At 47.2% G+C, this 21,428-nt stretch overlaps 1 protein-coding gene across 7 annotated transcripts in view; it reads left to right on the forward strand.

Moving 5' to 3' along the window:
- The window catches only part of RHOBTB1 (Rho related BTB domain containing 1), a 114,078-nt gene that overhangs the window by 86,188 nt on the left and 6,462 nt on the right, over positions 1–21,428 (forward strand). For all 7 annotated transcript variants that reach the window (XM_084751992.1, XM_084751993.1, XM_084751996.1 and 4 more), the window contains 4 exons: positions 5,566–5,751; positions 9,158–10,128; positions 12,163–12,281; positions 18,429–18,579. In XM_084751992.1, coding sequence (XP_084608118.1) covers positions 5,566–5,751; positions 9,158–10,128; positions 12,163–12,281; positions 18,429–18,579 — 1,427 coding nt within the window. The remainder of the gene's footprint in view (positions 1–5,565; positions 5,752–9,157; positions 10,129–12,162; positions 12,282–18,428; positions 18,580–21,428) is intronic.

A 21,428-nucleotide genomic window follows, 5' to 3' on the forward strand; every position in this document is an offset into this window, starting at 1 on the left:
GAGAGAGAGAGAGAGAGAGAGAGAGAGGGAGAGAGAGAGAGAGAGAGGAGAGAGAGAGACAGAGAGAGAGAGACAGAGAGAGACAGAGACAGAGAGAGACAGAGACAGAGAGACAGAGAGAGTTGGTGTTCAACTTGCTTTCTTGGGTTTATTCAGTTTGAGGCCTCAGCCCACGTCTGTATTGAGGTTGGGTCTTCCCTCCTCACAGACACAGCCAAAAGCGTGTGTCCTGAGCCGTTCTAAATCCTCCTTGGTGATCAAGAGTAACCACGATAACAGCCCAGAACTACTTTGGTTGGTATGGCCACTAGCTGCTGTGCCATTTGTACTGGGGTGGAGGAACCAGCTTTCTTTTCTTTTCTTTTCTTTTTTTTTTAAACTCTACTGTTGTCTGCAGCCCCCCGGTGACACTGGTGGGCCATTGATGCTACTTGCCGGCTCTTAAGAGCTTGCCTTGCTTTAGCCAGATTTCTGTTGGGTGGAGGGAGCCGGGTTTAACGCGTCACTTCCTGGTAAAAACTGCATGTACAGTCTCGGAAGAAGTAGTCACGCATGCTAATCACTCCCCAAATCTGGATATATTTCAGGATGTTTTGACAGTTTCCCCCACATAACATCTGTACTTAAAGAAGCCTCACTGCTCTTGGTAAAGTATCGGCTCGATTTCTACGCTCACATCCGGGGGCCCTGCATGGTTCTGCCCTGCTCTCCCGCCCCTCCAGAACTCCCCCAACCAGGTGCTCCCCCAACAGGCCTTGTCCATCCTTCATGAGTTCCAGCTTCCCCAGCCATCCATCTCCAGCCCGGTCGTGTGCACCATCTCTGACAACTCCCTCCACATCTCATACATCCAGGCTGCTCCCCTACTAAAACCCAGAGCCACATGCTCCAACCCTCCACCATGCTCCCTGTGCTGTCTCCAACGTGTCTGTTTGCATAACACCGTCAGAGCTCAATGCATGAGAGGTGCCTGGTCCATGTGAGTGGTTCTGAAGGGTTTCCGGAGAGAACCTACCTCAGGTATCAGCCGGCAAAGGGGACTCAGTGGCCCAAGGTGGAGGTCAGGATCTCCTTGCTTGAAGCTTGGCTAAGAGGCAGAGTCCTGTACGCTGGCAGAGAAAGCCTCTTTGGATGTGACTATGACCCCTACCTGTGTAAAGATCATGGGGCCCGGGGTCCCTCCTAGAAATGCTAGGTAGGTATAGGCAACGGTGGCTTATATGGCGGCAGGGCATAAACACAGAATAAAAGTCTCAAGAAGACAGACATATAGACAGTTAAAAGAAGGTGGTCCCATACGGATCTTAAGAAAATATCACACTGAGCTTCTTTTAAGTTTCAGATGTTAGTCTGGCCTAAGACCCACCCTGAACTGAGCATGCTGGAGAAGGAAGGGCATTCTGGAGAGGAGGCAAAATAGGCTTTCGATTGCATTGCCTGCTAAACTAATCTGATGTGGGGCTTTTAGCTAAAAGATGATTTGGGGGGATGGGTCCTTTCACTTAACCAGATGAGGAGACCCAGGACCAAAGCCCTCTCAGTGTGACACCCACGGGAAGGTGGATGGGCCCAGCAGAGATGCAGAGCCCTCTGTGATGGGAAAGGACTTAGAAACTGTACTCCTAGCAATCAATGTATTTAAGTTTCTGGTAGCTTCTCCGGGCTCTTCCCACCGTGTCTCTATACTTGTAAACGCAGCTTTTGAGACCCCTCCTATTTGCCATTGAGTCTAGCTCCAGACAAGGTATGTGGAAAGGGTGGGTTTTCTTGGATTCCTTTAATTCCTCAACAAAGATTAGCCCTGGCCTTGCACAAACACTCCCCTTTCCTTGAGCGTCTCTAGCAATCCTGCACATGCTCTTTTTGGCCAGTGTTCTCTCCAAAAGACAACTGAGAGGGGTTTATTTACTATACAAAGAAAAACATATACACTCAAGGTTGACCTTGGCCCTACAGTCCTGGGTGACTTGGTCCCTTTTCCACTCCTGCCCCTCTCTCCTGGGGCCCGGCATGCCCAATTGCTTAACATTGATTTCAGATATTCAATCAAAATATTACTTTGTGGACATTATTTGATATGCTAGTACCCAAGAGAAATATTTTCCTTTACACACACACGCGCACACACACACACACACACACACACACACACACACTCAGTATGCTAATAACACAAGGATGCATTCTCAGCCCCCTGAGTGTGTTTCTGGCTTTGCTTAATAAGCCCATTTATCCCAGTAATAATTTTTTAAAATAAAAAGCAATACAATACTCACTCCAAATCTCCGCCTGCCTCTCCTCACTATTCAAATTGTGGGGTTTAAAGGTCAATTTACGCAGGGTTTTGTCTCTGAATTCTGAGCTTTTCTACCCCAGGTAGCCCGTAGGATTCCATTTTAAAGCCTACCATTCTTTTTACAACTGAAATGGAACCTGAGGTCATTTCTAGGCGACCCGTTCTGCCAAGTCCGTGAAAATGTCCTCCTCACACCCTCCACAATTATTTTTAAACCCACTCTACAAAACAAAACAAAACAAAACTGAGCCATGGAGACAGAACTTCTAGAAGCTGCTCTCTCTCCTTTTTTATTTTCCCTAGGAGCAGTGTTTTTAAATACGGGTTTATGTCAGACACTGAACAGCCCCCACACAAGAATGCATATCTCTAAACTCCTTGGAATCCTGCCCAAAATTGGAGATATTCTTAGCTGCCCATCTCCTGCATTCTTGAACTAGGTTAGGAGGGGGTGGGAGGAGGTGGGGGGGGGAGACCTGCAAATCTAGAAGGGATAAGTGGCATTCTCTAAATTGTGACTTGATTTTAACGGGTGTTCAGACAACATGCTGCCAGTTAGGAAAGGGTGTTTGGGAAGATGTGTCAGAGGCATCTTTGTCTATAGCCCTATCTATCTCTTTAACCACTGACTCTCAACCTCTGTTGGAATCTGTCATTGGATGGCAAGACCAGAGGATAGAGTTCTACTTAGAACACACAGCCGACTTCTCCCATGTATGCATTTAGATCAACTTGGGTTAAAGAGAAGCGAGGTAGCCGTTAAATATATAACCTTACTTTTAACTGGCTTCAGTGTCAAATGCTAGGAGGGATGGGTTTCTCCCAGCAGCTGGGTAAGAAAGCAAAAGAAAGACTTTGTTCTGAGATACACATAATATTTTCACTCAATGGGTTGTTTTAACATCTGTGATAGTGCTGTTCGCTATGCAACTTACTCTTAAATTTTGAGGCAACATGTTTTCAGAACATTGGACCTTTTCCCAGTTTCCCCCACAGACAACATTTAGATACCGAAGCGACACGGTAAGACACTGGTACCTCTGAGCCTGCATTGTGTCAAGGCATTGTGCTGCTATCAGAAGATTCCATTTGTCCACTACCGTCACCCCCTCCCGGGTCCTGTCTGGGCTTGCTTGTGGGTCATCTGGATAGCAACTCCTATCATTTCATGGCATGAATGGTATCACGGTTACCTTGGTAACCAAGCCAGCTCCGATTTCAAAAACCTCACTTGGCTACATCATAAAATCGGATAGTGGAATTGACATTTAGTTATATGTCTATTGTAAAAATGACATTCTTAGAATGATTCTCCTTACAGCTGTATGCCCTAACATGGAAACCAAAGGCACCAATTAGAATAAATATATAATATATATTACACACACACATACACACATACAGAGTAGTCCTCAATTTGGACAATGGATGTATTTGTTTAATTCTTTGTCTGAGATTTTTGAACCACACATATTATTCTCACTATGCCGAAATTCTGTGGTGGCTTTAATTTATAATCAGAACAAAGCTTATAGCAAGACTTCATCAGATACCCAATACAAACAGGGTGATGAATAATAGCACATTAAGCTTGTTTTAAAAAAAAAAAAAAAGTAATATTCAAGGCATTCTTGGTATTACTGGATTCTGTTATTTATGCTGATTGGGAGAAGTAAGACTGGGCACAAAATATGCTGGGAGCGAAATCAGAATCTCCTTTTCATTTGTAATACTTGTGCATATTTTCACACATATTGGCATCCAGAAACCTTTGGTAATATCTTTACTTTGAGATGGTCCTGAGCACGCAGAGCAATACATTTATCTGCTTCCAGTCCTAGGTTTTCTTTCGTAATATGAGAACATCTTAAACTTGGGACTTTCCCCTCTGTTTGCTGTGGTCTGGTGCAACCCACCCCACCCCCCCACCCCCGCTGCAGATACACGAAAAGACTCAACTTGAGAATTACATTTAATGTGAGCGCCCTGCATCGCAAATGATTATTTTTAGAACTTTTATGGCTGCCTGCATACATCTGCTTGTCTCCATTGATATGTAGGAAGAAAAGTTCATTAATGATTTAAGAAGAAGGGTTTTTTTTTTTTGATTCATAGACTTGATTCTTCCCATTTCATAAACAATAAAGGCAATAAATTAACAGCTCATAAAGTCGTGAGTTTATTTGCAAGAGAGTCTTGACTCCCTGACTGTAACCTTTCCTGTCCTCGCTTCCCCTGCCTGGCTGTGGTAAAAAAATCATCACTCAGTATATTTTAACCCAGAAGGGAGAGGCGGGTATTATCCCTATTTGCCAGCTACCGTCAAGCACCATATTTGAACAACCTGTCTTGTACATCAGTTCTTTGACTGCCAGACTGGTAAGTTATACTGTAAAAATAGAAGCTCCTGTCATCAAATTTAAGTAGAAGACTCCTGCCCCCCCCCCTTTTCCCCATGTACCGTTGTGTATCACCTGTAACATGGGAGGGGTCTGCTTCCAGTATTTTCTGACCTTATCAGCTCTCTATCTACTTCATCTTCTTGCTTTACACCTAGTTAAAAAAAAAAATCCAAATTCCTGCCAAGTCAGGGTCTCTATGTTTGGAAGCAGATAAGGGGTTGTGTGCTTTGTATCTGTGTGCGTGAGCAAGAAGGGACCACGTCCTTCTTTGTATTTGCTGACAGCACGCAGCAAATACTGCTGACCTCCTCATCAGCTGTTTGCTCTCTCTCATTGGGGTCGGATCATCCTCGCCTTTTGTGTTTTTGTTCAGTGGGTAAAAGGTGGTCTTTACCGTTCCCTCTCATCTTGCAACTATTTCTCGTGAGCAGAAATAGTTCAGCATGTGGGAATTCAAGGACTGAGCTACTCTGGGTGACCATCTCTTGGGAAAGTCACTTCACGGGAGACCTGAGCGCATCCTCACTCCACAGTGAGATGTGCAAATCAGCCACGAGGCTGTGTTTGGGCTGGAATGTGCGGGGCGGGGGTGGGGGAGGGGTGGGTGTGGGGCTGGGGGCGGGGCTGGGGGAGTTGGGGGCTGAGGGCGGGGTGGGGGTAGGGGCTGGGGGTTGGGGGTGGGGGGATGGGGGCGGGGTTAGCAGGCTGTCTGCATGACTCGTAGATGTTTAATATCCAGCCCTGTTTTCAAATATTATTTTGACCATGACATGATGGCGTCAAACAAGGGGTCGAAGAGAGGCCCGGATGGCTAGAGAGACACACGGGAAGATGATGATGTGAGCCTCTTCTGTGGTTGCCTTTCAGGTCTGATGTTGTGGTCCTCTGTTTTTCGATCGCGAATCCCAACTCCCTAAATCATGTGAAAACCATGTGGTATCAAGAAATCAAGCACTTTTGCCCCCGAACGCCTGTCGTCCTGGTTGGCTGCCAGCTAGATCTCCGCTACGCTGACCTGGAGGCTGTTAACCGGGCAAGGCGCCCCTTAGCAAGGTAAGCCAAGGGCCCCGCCCTCAGCCGGCACCTCAGTGAGGAAATCAAGTTTGCAGGCATGTCAGATTTTCAGTGGCCACCGAGACTACACTATCAGCCCTAGGCCTTGGTAACGTCAGGCAGCCCTTCGTCATGAATAAGCTAGCATCCCGATGCCTCTCCAGGCTCACCGGGGTTCCTCATGTCACAAACCAGTCTCATAAAGTGGTTGGCCAGTGCTTAGAGGGAATTCCATGATATGAAATGGGGGGAGGGAGGTGTGCTTGAAATAAAGTACGGTATTTGAATTAAGTCCTATACAAAATGGTAGCCAACCAAAATGGTGTCCTTCTTGAGATTGTGCCCTACCTAAAATAAAGTAAACTAAAGCTCAGAATGATGAGTTTCGGCCAGTATCACATCCTAATGAAAACGGGATTGGTTTTGGTGTCACTGTGAGTGTTTTTCTGGTTAGGCTGGCCTATAGCTCACTCTGCAGCATAGGATCGGGTTTGAACTTGTGATCTGCTTGCAGCTGGGATTACAGGCCTCTGCACCGAGAAGCCTGGGCCAGGGGCCAGGTTTAAAAACTCACGTTGAGCTGAGCATGCTGGCACTCACCTCCGACCCCAGTACTTGAGGAGCAGAGACAGGTGGATATCCATGAGTTTGAGGCCAACCTGGTCTACATTGATAGCTCAAGGTCAAGGTTAGCCAGGACTGTAGTGAGATCCTGCCTTAAAAGAAAAAAAAAAGCAAAACACCTAAAAATCATAAGGAGTTGAATTTGAAATACTTTTTAAATGTGTCTAGTCCTTATATTACTAAAATATCAGAATTTTTAAAAGTAGAGGATTTCTCTTACTATGTGCACAGTATGGATACCAATTCTGGGGGAAAAAATGTTTAAAAACCTATGCTTGGGGCTGGAGAGATTGTTCCGTGGTTAAAAGCACCAAATGCTCTTTCAGAGAGAGAGGTCCTGAGTTCAATTCCCAGCACCCACATGGCAGCTCACAACCATCTGTAACTGTGGTCCCATGAAATCTGATGCCCTCTTCTGGAGTGTACATGTACATGCAGATGAAACACCTATATACATAAAGTACATAAAAAAATAAACAAATATTTAAAGACCTATGTTCTCAGAAGTTACTTTTTTCTTTCAGTTTTTCCAGACAGGGTTTCTCTGTGTAGCCCTGGCTGTCCTGGACTTGTTTCGTAAACCAGGCTGGCCTGGAACCCACAGAGATCCACCTGCCTCTGCCTCCCAAGTGCTCGGATTAAAGGTGTGCGCCGCCACCGCCGCCACCGCCACCACCACCACCACACAGCCTCAGAAGTTACTCTTATATAAAACAATGATGTCTGTTTCACACCCGTATCCTCTGCTGAAGAACAAAATCGCCACATAACCCTGATGGCGATGCCTTGCTTCAGTATTTACCTGGCTGGCCTAGCACAAAAACCTTCTCTGCTGCCCAGTTTTTATGCTATCGCAGCGATGGCATATGAGACAGTTTTAGACAATGGTGCTTCTGCTACCTCCTGGATAAAATTCCCGAAAACATTTCACGTTCAGCCTCCACAGCCCCTCTGATCTTACGTGCTCGGAATGGAATGTTGAGAATCACCCGGGGTGGGGGGGGGGGTGACAGAAGAAGGTAGTTAGAGCTGGCCAAACAACAGACAGGATGGTCCCTTCTATAAAGTAACCGAGATTTCATGGAGCAGAGCATTAATGATGAGCTGTGGGTTAATCAATCACCAAAGGTCAAATCAGCCCCAAGGACAAAGATCACTCAAGATCCACAGAAAGCCTTAAAGTTGAACCTTCTTCCCCGGATCTTTCCTGGGGTGTGGGGGTGTGCTTGCCCTCCCTCCCTCCGTCCCTCTTTCCCTCCCTCTCTCCCTCCCTCCCTCCCTCCCCCTGCCCGTCAAATCCTAATTCCACCCAGTTTTATCATTGTTCTCCTGGGCGTAGGCCTGGGAAGCATATGGCTTTTGGTGTCAAGGTTGAAGCACTCAAGACCAATTTCTCAGAGCATTTGTCAGAATCAAGTGTTGTGTTTCTTGAAGAACTGTAGCAAATCACATCTTGTGGGTTCTGGAATCTTTCCCTGGTTATGTCACAAGCCCCACACTGCACTGCTTATATTGGCCTTCCCGGGTCTGATTAAATTGTAAATGAGTTTTGTGTGCCAGACCAAAAAAAAAAAAGGGTGTGGGCTTTGTCCTGCTGGCTTTATGGAAAGAGAAGAAATTGACACAGAATGGCAGGCCGCGCCGTACCCGTGCTATTCCTTGCAAGTGGTGGACCTTGAGATATAAGTGCAGATAGATCCTAAGGGGAGGCCTGCTAAGAGATTTATGTCCCGGTGAGGGCTGGCGGGACAGGTGGGGGGTGGGGGGAGGATACACAAAAGAGGATTCATGAGTCCAATAGAGAAACTTTAGAAGCCACTAGATGTGGACCACTGAACCAAGACTGGGGAAGTCTGAACGCTAGCCACTTGGAAGTTTCTAGTAGCTTGCTGATGTGCTCTAGGCAATTGAACTTCCGGCCTCTGTTTCTTCTCACTACAAAATGAAAATAGTACATCATAGAACTCCCAGACAGTAAAGTGGGTACATTTTGGAGTTATAAAAACAAAACATGCGACCCTGGCAGTGGTGGTGAGTGTCTTCTATCCCAGCACTGGGGGACAGAAGCAGGTGGGTCTTTGTGAGCTCGAGGCCAGCCCGGTCAATAGAGCAAGTTCCAGGATAACAAGGGCTACACAGAGAAACCCTGTCTCAAAATAATAATAATAATAATAATAATAATAATAATAATAATAATGATGATGATGTGATGATAAAGATGGGCACGTTAGTGATAACATTTTTTTTTTCCAGATAGGGTATTTCTGTGTAGCCTTGGCTGTCTGGAAACTCGCTCTGTAGACCAGCCTGGCCTCTTAATTCAGAGATCCCGGAGATGCACCTGCAGCTGCCTCCCAGCGGGTGGGCCACCACCACCCGGAATTGATAACTTTTAGCGAGCACTTCCTATGCACTAAGAACAATGCTAAGTGTACTTATCATCCCATCTAAATCTCTTCCTTAAGCGACCCATGCTCCCCAGTGTTGCCGTATCTGGTGGTCAAATGGAAAAGCAAGGCTTAAAGGGGTTAGACAGCTTGCTCAACATCAGATGTCACTCCTTTTATTACCACAGTGACTGTAAATCCTTTATCTTGGAAAGGCTGTTGATTATGAATTTCCAAGAGCCTTGCAGGATTTGTTTACGTTTAGTAAACTTTCTAGAAGCGAATGGGATTTTTAATTGTATAATTCAATTAGGAACTTAGACACATCCCTCTCCTCTTTTTCCCCTCCTTACACGAAAGTTCATTGTATATATTAATTACTTTTCCTATTTCAGGCCCATAAAGAGAGGTGACATCTTGCCCCCAGAAAAAGGCCGAGAGGTAGCGAAGGAACTTGGCATCCCGTACTACGAGACCAGTGTATTTGACCAGTTTGGCATCAAGGATGTGTTCGACAATGCCATCCGGGCAGCCCTCATCTCCCGCCGGCACCTGCAGTTCTGGAAATCTCACTTGAAAAAAGTACAGAAGCCTCTGCTTCAGGCACCCTTCCTACCTCCAAAAGCTCCTCCCCCGGTCATCAAGGTCCCTGAGTGTCAGTCCTCCGGGATCAACGACGCTGCCTGTTTACTGGACAACCCTCTGTGCGCTGATGTCCTCTTCGTTCTCCAAGGCCAGGAGCACATCTTCGCACACCGCATTTACCTCGCTACCTCTTCTTCCAAATTCTACGACCTTTTTTTAATGGAGTGTGAAGAATCCCCCAATTGGGATGGAGGAGCTGGTGAGGAGGTGCCATGCAAGGATTTTCAGGGGCGGACGCAGAGTCTGGGAACAGCCGAGGAAGGGAAGGAAGGACCCCAGAGGACCCCTCAGGCTGGCCCAGGAGCATCTCCAGGCCAGGACCTACTGGAGAGTCCGACTTTGCAGAGCGAGGGCTCGGATTCCGAGGCACAGGTCCTGTCTGGCTGGAGCAAAGGGTTCGTCAGCATGCACAGGGAGGTGCTGGTCAACCCCATTTCCAAGAGGGTAGGCCCTGTGACCGTAGTCAGGCTGGACCCGTCAATGCAGTCGGGCCCTTTCCGGACCCTGTTGAGATTCCTCTACACTGGGCAGCTGGACGAAAAGGAGAAAGATCTGCTGGGGCTGGCTCAGATGGCCGAGGTCCTAGAGATGTTCGATCTGAGGATGATGGTGGAGAATATCATGAACATGGAAGCCTTTATGAACCAGGAGATCACGAAAGCCTTCCACGTCAGAAAAGCCAATCGGATCAAAGAGTGTCTCAGCAAGGGCACGTTCTCCGGTGAGCAGGACCCCAGGGAGCCATGAAGGCCTTTGGGGGCTGGTAGGAGGGGGGGAGGGGAGGGGGAGGGAGAGGGATGGGCGGAGCCAGCATGAGATCGGGTGAATAGGATCAGCTTTCCCTTTGCTAGTCCTTGTCAGAGCTTAGACAGAGCCTCTCTACCATGCAGATGTTGAAAACCAAGGAAGCGAGAGGTCAGGTCACTAAGTCAGTTAAGTGGCAACAGTGAGGCCACCACAGAAACCTAGTCCCTCAATCTCCAGCTGTCACAGGGTAGAGCAGGTGACCCTGAGCCTCTCTCCACCCTTTCACCCACCCCACACCCCACCCCACCTCACCTTCAGGATCTGCGCCTTGACTAATGTCCGTCTTTCTGTTCTTCTCTATTGTCCCTGAGGTCACTGAAACCCCAGAAACAAGTTGCATTCTCATCACCACCACCACCACCACCCCTTGGGGATTGTTGGGGGTGGGGGTGGGGGATGGACATGCAGGGCTGATCTGTTTTCTGCTCTTGTACTTCTGGACCCTGATCTCTCTTCTTCCATTTCCGATAACTATGCCTCGGTGTCCTTCCACAAGTAAGCTCCCTGGAGACTGCATCCAGTCTGATACACTGACCTTTATGGTATTCTGTCTGCTACATTTATATTATTATTATCCTAAAATTTTCATCTCAGGAGGTGGGGGGGGGGCTGGGGGGGGGGAACTGATGGGGAAGGGGCGGAAGTGGACTTCATAGCCAAAAAAAAAAAAAGGCCAGTCCCTGAGTTCTGTCTACTGGGATACCTCTACTTTCGTCTTTGTCTTCCATAACCCCTGCCGAGGTATCCTCCACGTGAACAGATACCGAGTCGCTCTGTTCATTTCAAAGCAAGGAGTATGGGTAACGTTTACTACAAACATTGGTTGCCATGGTGTGGAAGCAGCCCTGCACATTACTGAAAAGAATGTGCTGCAAATGTGTACTAGATGAACTGGTAGGCAGCCATTAAAACTCACCAAATGCCTCTCCAACTGCCGAGACAGAGCCAAGCAAGTGTGTGTGTGTGTGTGTGTGTGTGTGTGTGTGTGTGTGTGTGCGCGCGTGCGCACATGGATGGGCAGCGGGGTGTGGGGGGATCCCTGTTTATGGCATGCCACTGGCATGCCACTCAGGGAGGCCTGAGACATCAGAGTGAGGTAATGGATGGCATCAGGACACTGTTCTGCTTTCTTAGCTACAATAAATCATGGCATGCTTCTTTAAGGTGTTTCATGATAAAGAAATTGGGAATGAAGTGTTACTTTCACTTAACACATACTCACACACAGAGAGACCGACCGACCAACAGACTGACTGATCGACCTAGCACACATGTGGCTAAACGGTAACAAGAGACAGATGAACACACCTTGTATATGCTGGACGTCCATCCCTAGCTTAAAAATCCAAAACCCAAATGCTCCAAATGACAGCTCTTTGAGTGTCAGCATGTGGTAACCTTCATACCTGTCCTGACAGGACAAAACGTAAAGCAAAAAACCATTCCTTTCAAACACTGGGCACAGCGATACAGAAGCAATCATGGATGTTAATAAAAAGGCTATCTTACAACTGTACAGTAAATGGAACAATGAACCGTGACTACTGTTGATTGAAATTACTCACAAGATGTGTGTATGAAGTATCTAGGAAACACGTGTGAATTTCATGTTTAAACTCACATCCCAGCACCAGGACTGTCACTATGTATGTGTGCATGTGTCAGAAACTGTATAAACACAACATGAAAAACACAAGAAGATAGTCCTCTCCTTTCTCCTACTTTCTGGCTCTGAGAATTTGTGTGGTGACCCTGTGTGCCATTTTTCAATGTACACTCCTTGATGTGGGAGCTGGGCGGTACCAGAAACAGGGACTGAAGTAAGGTCCTTAGGCCTGGAAGAGAAAGTGAGCAATACGGGTTGGTGGGTGTTCCCGGAGCAGGAGGCTGCTGGGGTGAAACCCCTGGCAAAGCCAGCTCACAGTTTTGCTTCCTCGCTTTTTGGCAGATGTGACATTTACCTTGGATGACGGAGCCATCAGTGCCCACAAGCCGCTGCTCATCTGTAGTTGTGAGTGGATGGCCGCCATGTTTGGGGGGTCCTTTGTGGAGAGCGCCAACAGTGAGGTATGTTACTTTGGAAGCCCAGAATGTTTTAAATAGCTGGGTGATTCCCTTCTAACAGCTTCCACAAAACAGTTCCTCAGGCTCTCCCTTTGGTGTGAAGTCATACTTGCCATGTCTACAGTCATGAGGAATCGCAGATTGTTGGTCACTAGTGTGAGAGCACAAGGATGCATTCTAGAACTTTCTTCCACTAAAGAGTCATGACCGGCCATACTTTCTAACAAACGTCAACAGGCAGGGTACTATCAAAGTCAAGTACAAGAGCCTGTCTTCTAGAAGTTTGGGGAAGTAAAAAGGCCCTCTGTCCATGGAGGACCAGCCTAGTCTTTGAGCCTCATGTAAGTCATCTGCAAACTGAGAAATCTATCTAGTGATCCCTGAGGTCCAGCTGTGAGTGCATTGGAGGCTCAGCCCTGACTTTTCCACCTTGTTGGGGGGTGGGGGTGGGGAGGGTAGGAGTGGGGTGATTGTGTGTGTGTGTGTCTGTCTGTGTGTGTGTGTGTGTGTGTGTGTGTGTGTGTGTGTGTAAGGAAACAAGAGTTGAGTGAGTGTTTGCGTTCTGGACACACTTTTGGGTCCTACCAGCCAAAAGAAAGATCCTTTTTAGAAAGTCTCAGGCAGTATCTCAAAAAACACTGTCTTTATGTTTCTACAAACACTGCTGGGGGGAAAAAATCCATTCAAGCATTTCTAACAAAATATAGGTGGAGCAAGCAGTTCTGTTGAGTTTTGCAATATTCCTTAACATCTTTTTCTTTTCTTTCTTTCTTTCTTTTTTTTCCTAAAAAATAACACGGGGACACCCCATCAGGTTTATTGTCCTTAGGGGCAAGTGATGTTTATCTCAGCACCTCTCCCAACTTTCAAAAGAAACACTGAAAACAAAGGCTAACTTTTCAAAAGGGACGCTCCCAGGGCGCACTCCGAGGACTCCCACAGTGCCCCAGGAGCCTGCTTTTGTGTCTCCAAGTAGGGAAACAGAACCCTAGAATCACAAGCCAGGAATGGCTGAGGCTGAGAAGGTCACTGGGCCATCCTCCCGTTTCCAGAAGGAACCACAGCAGCTGCTCACTCAGACCCCAGAAAAGGGCCCTGCTGTTTGGGGGAGAAGACTCCAGAAATACCTCAGCTGCCTCTTCTGGCATCCTCAGGAAATCAGGAAGTCCCTTGATTTACTGCCCTCCCAACTGCACCACCTCGGGCAGAGCACTCACTAAGGACCCAGATGTCGCTGAGGTGTGAGAGTCTGTGGTTTTCTTTGACATAATTCCAGAGCATTTAGTCCCTGATGCTGACTGGAATCTTGCCCTCTTACAGGAAAAATTGAGGTAGATCCCCCTCCATCTGAACTCGAGTGATTGGCATTTTCTGGTTTGTGCCCTTTGTTTTTCTGGCCCCACCATACCAGCTGATGGTGGTGTTACACAGCTGGAGCCCGATTATCAAGGTCAAGACCCCAGGCGCAAGAGCAACAGTGTCAGCTCTGACCCAAGGAGAGAGATGCTAATCCCCTTTATCCCTTCACAGAAGGGACTCTAATCTCTCCAGATTAACATGTGCAGTGGAGGTGACCAAAACAAAGCCTAGAGGCCCACGTGCAAGCACACACAGGCCCACCCACGGAAGTGGCCACCTGTTCAGCAAGGTTCTGGAAGGACTAGATCCTAGCCCTCCTCTCTGAAGACTGAAGCTAAAACTCACACAGAGGTTGTAGCCACTGAGGGAGAAAAGAAGACCACGTACCAAGTCACCAAAACTCCATGATCCCTAACAATGCCATCCACTGTTGACATTTCTGTTTTTCTGTCCCTTTTCTCTATTTCTAAGAAAGACTGTAGAGGTGTTCATGAACTTTTCTCTCAGTGTGACTATGACCTGGGGCAGATGGCCAGCCTCCTCTGAACCTTCTTCTTCATCTATTAAATGAAAACAACAGGGAAGGCAAAACAGGGAAGTATGTGTGTGTGTGTGTGTGATGCCTAGAGCACATGCAATGCCCACCATAAAGTGCTCTCACTGGGGGTAGGTAAGGGAGCAATTCTAGATTGAGAAGCTGCCAGCCTACCTTCTTTTTTATTTTTTAAATATATTCTATTAATTTATTCATATTACATCTCAATTGTTATCCCATCCCTTGTATCCTCCCATTCCTCCCTCCCTCTCATTTTCCCCTTACTCCCCTCCCCTATGACTGTGACTGAGGGGGACCTTCTCCCCCTGTATATGCTCATAGGGTATCAAGTCTCTTCTTTGTAGCCTGCTATCCTTCCTCTGAGTGCCACCAGGCCTCCTCATCCAAGGGACGTGGTCAAATATGGAGCACCAGAGTTTGTGTGAAAGTTACTTTTTAATTTGTTTTTTAAGGTTTTTGTTTTGTTTTGCTTTGTTCAAGACAAGGTTTCTCTGTGTAGCCTTGGCTGTCCTGGAACTCCCTTTGTAGACCAGGCTGGCCTCGAACTCACAGAGATCCACCTGCCTTTGCCTCCCTGAATGCTGGGATTACAGGCATGCGCCATCACTCCCAGCTCAGCCCATCTTCTACTCTAAGACAGTGAGGTGGCAGTGGTCACAGATAGAGAGAACTGAGCATCGTGAAATGCTCGCTAAGGCCTCTGGGAAGGGCTCCATGTCTACTCTTGGGAATTAGCCTTTATAGGCCATCTTTTTAAAGTTGTTTTTTTCCCCCCCTTTTTTGCATATGGATGTATTACTTGTGTGTGATGGTGTGTGCGGTGCCAAAGGAGGTCAGAAGCACATGTCGGATGTCCTACAAGTGGAGTCACAGATGGGTGTCAGCCATTGTACAGCTGCTGGCAATCGGACTCCAGTCCTCTGTGAGAGTAACTAGTGCTCTTGATCGCCGAGCCATCTTTCCAGGCCTTCTAGGTCACCTTTTAAGTCTGTTTCGTCTTGGGCAACTCTGACTTACCTCCTGAAAGTCAGCCAATTTCTTTTTGTCAGGGTACAGAGAGGACCTTTATACACGTGTATCTAGAAAAGATGACAGTGAGCCATGAACGGCACTTCCGATTTTATCATTTAGTGTGGAAGAAGACATTTCTATTTTACTTTTTTTTCTTCTTCTTCTTCATTACTTTTCATGTAGCAGTACGCTTCATTCTTTCCCACTGAGGTACCCAGCAAGCAATTCTCTTCCAATGCATGCCGGGCACAGTAAGCTAGATCTAGAATACTTGTTCACTCTATGTGACAATGGCTCTAATTATATAACCCTAATGGTCTGAGCTAATCTTCACAATGACATTGTTAAACCAACAATACGGGGCGTCCATGAGGGTGGCATTCTCCTGGGTTTGGTCATGCCAGTGTTTTCTGGAGTTGTTGGAACAGGATGGATGTGGACGCCCGTGCTCCGTCTCTCGTGGCTCTGTCCTTAGGCCATTTTCAAGGGCTATAAGTAGATCTCCCCATTGTCACATGGTTAATTAGAAGTGTGGAGATCACAGAAACAGGAATTGTTTTGTTTTGTTAAATAAAAAAGCAATCACCAATGGGGGGGGGGGAATGCATGTTATGAAAAGTTTTTTTTTCATTTCTCATTTATTGGCTACACCTAAAGGTCCTTAAGATGACCTGCCAAAAACGAGGAATCACTTCAAAGGTGTTGACATCATATTAGCGAAAGGGAAGCAGCTGGTCTCTGGTGATTACACACATGGGAGCACTGTGAGGACACTGGGTACCAGACCAAAGCGGGACTCTTGGCTCCTGTTCCCACAACAAGTCCTTTCTACTTAGGACACATATCCTTTGTCACATGTGTATTTCCGATGGCCTTTTTGTCTTTGCTGACCAGCCTGGGAAGGCAGCCTTTGCAAACACAGCAAAGGCAATCAGAGAGGTTCCAAAAGCCAGCCTCAGTGAAGAAGTCACTTTGGCATGCATTCTAAAGTCTTCCCGAGTCACGGATGATGAACTTGAAGGTCAGAGAGTGGGTGACTTAACGAGGGTCACACCGTGCTCACCGGCATGCCCATGGACCATGTTGTGGCATAGTTCTGGGCCAAGCCATGTACTCTCACCCCGTCCTCTCTAGACTTATTTACAGAATAAGTCTTATTTACGGAATCACAGAATCATCATGTTTTTCCATACCCATGCCTGAGAGCAGGGAATAAACCACTTACTATTTGTAGGGGTGTGTTCTGAGCCTTTCTCATGGCATGTTGGAGAATCACTCTACCTGGGAGTATATTCTTCCCTTGATGTGGCTAGTGACTGGCTGCCCAGGGTAGCAGCCTCACAAATGGCAATGGCTTTGTTCTGGAACGCTCGCCCATGAGCCCACATAGAATGTGAAAGAGATGCAGGCACCCATGTGCAAGTTTATCTTCAGAAACCCCTCTTTGTGTGTGTTTATACAGGAAATGACTAATCCTACAGCACAGATATAACCATGTATATAGAGCTAGAACCATACATAATGCATGCATGCATACATACATACATACATACATACACATACTTATAGATAGATTTATATAGTATATATAAAGATGTATATATCTTTGGGGATGTATTTTATATGCTGTATTCTGATTTTACTAACTGCCACAGTTGAGAAGTCTACAATGGTTCATTCCTTCGAATTAGAACTCTAGTTCTCAGAACCATTTGTAAAATCAGAGACCTTATCATTCTGCAACCCAAAGTGTTGCCAAAAGGAGACTCCTGACCTACAGAGCATTTTGGCCCATGAACTTGAGAGCAGCACTCCTCGGACACAATGACCCAGTCACTGCTGCCTAACCCTCCAACCTTGGACGTGAAACTCAGCCTCCTTGACCACCGTGACCTTGTCCGTAAAATAGCAAAATTAATAGTCTCTCCTTCCTGGGGCAGATGGAAGGATCAAATTAGATGGGGTGTATGGAAAGCTGCGCACAGAAGCTTCTGTTAAAGTCACGGAAAAACAAGGGTGTCATTCTGCACCATCCCCATCCTGTCTTGTGAGGTGTCTTAGTGAGGGTTTCTGTGCTGGGAAGAGACACCATGACCACGGCAACTCTTACAAAGGAAAACATTTAATCGGGGCTGGCTTACAGTTCAGAGGTTTAGTCCCTTACTGTCACGGCAGGAAGCATGGCGGCACGCAGGCAGACATGGCGCTGGAGAGGAAACCCAGCTACTTCTGGCTCCTCAGGCAGTAGGAAGAGAAGAGCGACACGGGGGCCTGGCTTGAGCTTCTGAACCTGAGAGCCAGTTAGACGCCTCCTCCAACGAGGCCACACTCACTAACAGTGCCGCTTCTTACGGGGCCGTGGGCGTCATTTTCATTCAAACCACCACATAGAATTAGTGAAGATCTGAAATGGTCTGTGTATCCCCACTGATGTGCGTGTCCTCCCTCCTCCATTTAGGAAGGAGACTTCAGGTCATCCATGGCCTCTTAGAGAGTGTAACATATATTAGATAACAGTGTCTCTAGACACACTAGACAGAGGCTCCAGGCATCCTGCCCCACACCCAGCATCTCCAGATGGACCACAGACAGGAGTCCTTTGGCTATCCTGGGTCTGCTGAGACTGAGTGATGATATTATCTGTAGTTCTGGGTCCACGTGGTCATGGGAGAAAATACTGAAGTACAGACATGGTGCTGAGAGATGCTGATGGGTCTTCAGAATGCAGTGTGTCACCATGGCAGCTGGTGTGGTCCTTCCGCCTGTGTTCGGCCACCTGGTAGCAGGGCTCTGTCATGTCTGCAGCAGTGTGGCTAACAGCCCCTCGTTCCCTGTCACATGGCCAGAAGATTTCTCTCCCCACAATGGAGGGTCTTCAGGCTCTTGGCAGGGAGGGGCCTATAATGTCACAGCACATTTACAACCCATTTGTCTGATTTATATGCCCAAATAGCCATTTTAAAAATCCCGCACGCACCGGGCTCTGTCAGGTGGCAACAGTCTTTTGTCACCTACAAATCAAACTGTTGACATTTACAGCCAGAAATACTGAAGACCCTCTCAGCACAGCCTCAGAGAAATACCTGCAAGTGGGTCAGCAATGGGTTACGTGGTAGGGATGTTTATAAGCCCTAGAGCCTGAAGGTGTGTAGTCCCCAGCTCCCGTATCAGTCCCCAGTCCCCAGTTCCTGCAGCAGCACTGAGCCTTCCGTACACTGTTGCAGGTGCACCTCCCAAACATAAACAAGATGTCGATGCAGGCTGTGTTGGAATACCTCTACACCAAGCAGTTGTCGCCCAACTTGGACATGGACCCCCTGGAGTTAATTGCCTTGGCAAACAGATTTTGCCTGCCACACTTGGTTGCGCTCGTAGGTAAGGCCGGTGGTGACTTTGTGTGTGATAACCACGCTGATCGAAATGGCACTTAAGCAAAAATAAGATTTCTAAGGACTGGACTCCGATTTGTATCTTTCTGAATGGAACAGTTATGTTCAGGGGGCGGGGCGGGGCGGGACGGGGCAGGGTGGGGCGGGACAGGGACAAAGCCAGCCCCATCTATCAGTCAGCAGAACTTGATGCAACAGGTCTCTCCTAAGTTCCCCTGTGATAAGCCTCGCTACCCAATAAACGTATGGTTGGGGGGGGTGGGGAAGGTCCGGCTTAACTTGAAAAGTCTTTTCTGGAACTTCTAGGTTTGTCCAGTTGGTAAGCTAAAGTAGGTCTGGGTGGAATATGTGCATTTAAATCCCTGATTTTAAAACGTTAAGCCATCTGCTTTCTTCCCCAGAGGTGTCAGTTAGCTGTCCAGTCCGGGTGCTTATCTCTATACTTGCTTGATTCCTAGTTCTGAGACACACAGTCATACTGGCCCTGTTCCTGTACTGGGAGAACTGTCTGTGCACACTGGCCTTTCAGTAAAAACTGACTGAATAACTGAGCCCATAAAACGAGCAGAGACCAACCCAACCCATTTACTATATACTATACTTTTTAGCAATGACTTTAGATAAAAGATCAATTTCTCTGCCCCCCTCTACACACAAATTACATAGAAATAAAGTCCCCTTTTCTTCATTTTTCTTCCCCAATTAAAAAAAAAAGAATTTGAAACATCACAATTAGGAAAAAGAAATTCCCCAATATACTAAAGTCATAGACCCAAAAGAGTGTGTTACTTTTCAGACATTAACTCCAGGGAACTGCAACGGAAATTCTCTTTTCAGAAATGTGAGTTCCGAGCCGAATAACTACCCATGAGTTATGCAGGTGTTTGTCCTTTGAGGGTAAATTTGATTATTATTAATAGACAAAAGCAACTGGACTCAGATACGCTGAGCCCAGTCTATGTTCAGTGTCAGCGTAGTAGTAAAGATTAACTCGGACACTGATAATGTAGTGTTGATTTCTACATGAATTATTTTTTAAGTGACCCCCAAGAAAGTTTCTGTGTGCACTCACTCCAGTCTTCTTGGGTGATGCTACGAAATCCTGCTGATCCACATACCTTCCCGACACGGCTCCTTAAGACACCCATGGTATTTGGTGTGCTGCGTCCCAGCAAAGCGTTTAGGCCAGCAGTTCTCAACCTGTGGGTGGAGACCCCTTTGGCAAACCTCTGTCCCTCACAGCTCCTTAACAGTGGCAAACTACAGTTATGAGGTCACAACAAAAATAACGTTATGGTTGGGGAGTCACCACAACATGACGGGCTGCGTGAATAGGGGGTCGCAGCGTTAGGAAGGGTAAGAACCACTCCGCTTTAGACTGTCTCTGCGCCATGTTCCAAGCTCTGTTTCCAGAAATAATTGATGCTTTAGTCGCGCTTCCATTCGCTGTGACAAACAGCTGACACAACCTAAGGAAGGAGTGGTTTATTGTAGCACGGCCCGTCACTGCAGGGCAGGCAGGGCAGCAGCTGGAGTGAGAGGCAGCTGGTCACATGGCATCTACACCCAGGAAGCAGAGAGCTGATGCTAGGGATCTGCCAGGGTTTATGTTTGTTGGTTTGATTGGTTGGTTGGTTTTGTTTTTATTTTTCCTCTTTTCCCTCAGTCTGAGAACTCATCCCATAGCATGGCACCACCACACTCAGGGTGGGACTTCCCACCATGGCCGGACCTTCCAAAACTGTCCTCGTACACACCCATGGTCATGCTGGCTGTGAGCCTGACAGTCGCGATCCACCACCGTCACCTTTGCTGTTACTTAGGGAGCCCAGATGACTTCTCTGGGAAGTTTAGTGCTAAGCAGTCCTATGTATCCACCCGGCTGAGGAGGGCTCCGTCAAAGAAAACATCAGCGTGTGCAAACAAGTCTGCGGGCTGGAGAACACAGAGCCAGCTAGGAGGCCGGCATGCCTGGGCAGTGTAGGCACACCTCAGACACAGTGCATCGGCGTCAGCTCATGACCACTGTGGCATGAAATGCTGAGAATCTCAGTGAATATTAAAATTATGTTAACACCAAGCTACAGTCGGTTCAGTGTGAGACAATGTGAAACCTGTAGAAAATGGAGAGTCTTTGGCCAAAAATTAATAAATAATAATAATAATAATAATAATAATAAAGATTGCTTTAAAAAGTAAAAAATAAGATAAATAAAACCAAACCATCCTCTGGGCCTCTAGCCACAGGGCAAGCTCACACCTGGGTACTGGGATATGTAGTTGATCAGGTGTGGGACTAAAGGTCACAGTAGCTGAGGCGGCTTTTTCTGACCAGATGACAGGCACATTTGGCTCACTGACTGACCCTTCTTTTCACAGAAGGTCACTCGGTAGCCAGGGGATTCTGTTTGGTGCTGATTTTCCCACAGTAGAATTGCTCTCAAAATTGAAGCCAATCCCTGCCCCACAAGCCTTGCCAGCTCTTCTATGCTATTTTGCGTGAATGCTCAGCACGGCTACACATGTGCAAGTGTGTGGCTGCGCCTGTATGTGGGTGTTCATACACATGTGTGCTCATGTATGTGGAGGCCCAAAGTTGACGCCAGGTACCTTACTCGATCATTTCTCCGCTTTACCTCTTAAGGTAGGGTTTCCTGCTGAACTTGGATCTCACCAGTTCTGGCCAGTCCAGCTAGCCAGCTTGCCCCAGGGGTCTCTACCTCTGCCTCCCATTGGTCAGAGTATAGGCAGCCGCTGCGCAGCCTGGCTCCTGCAAGAGTTCTGGAGATTCAAACTCTGATTCTTAGGCTCGCATGGACAGGGTTTTGACTGAGT

Source organism: Acomys minous (assembly GCF_964271855.1).
Source record: "Acomys minous genome assembly, chromosome: 13".
NCBI classification, from domain to species: domain Eukaryota; kingdom Metazoa; phylum Chordata; class Mammalia; order Rodentia; family Muridae; genus Acomys; species Acomys minous.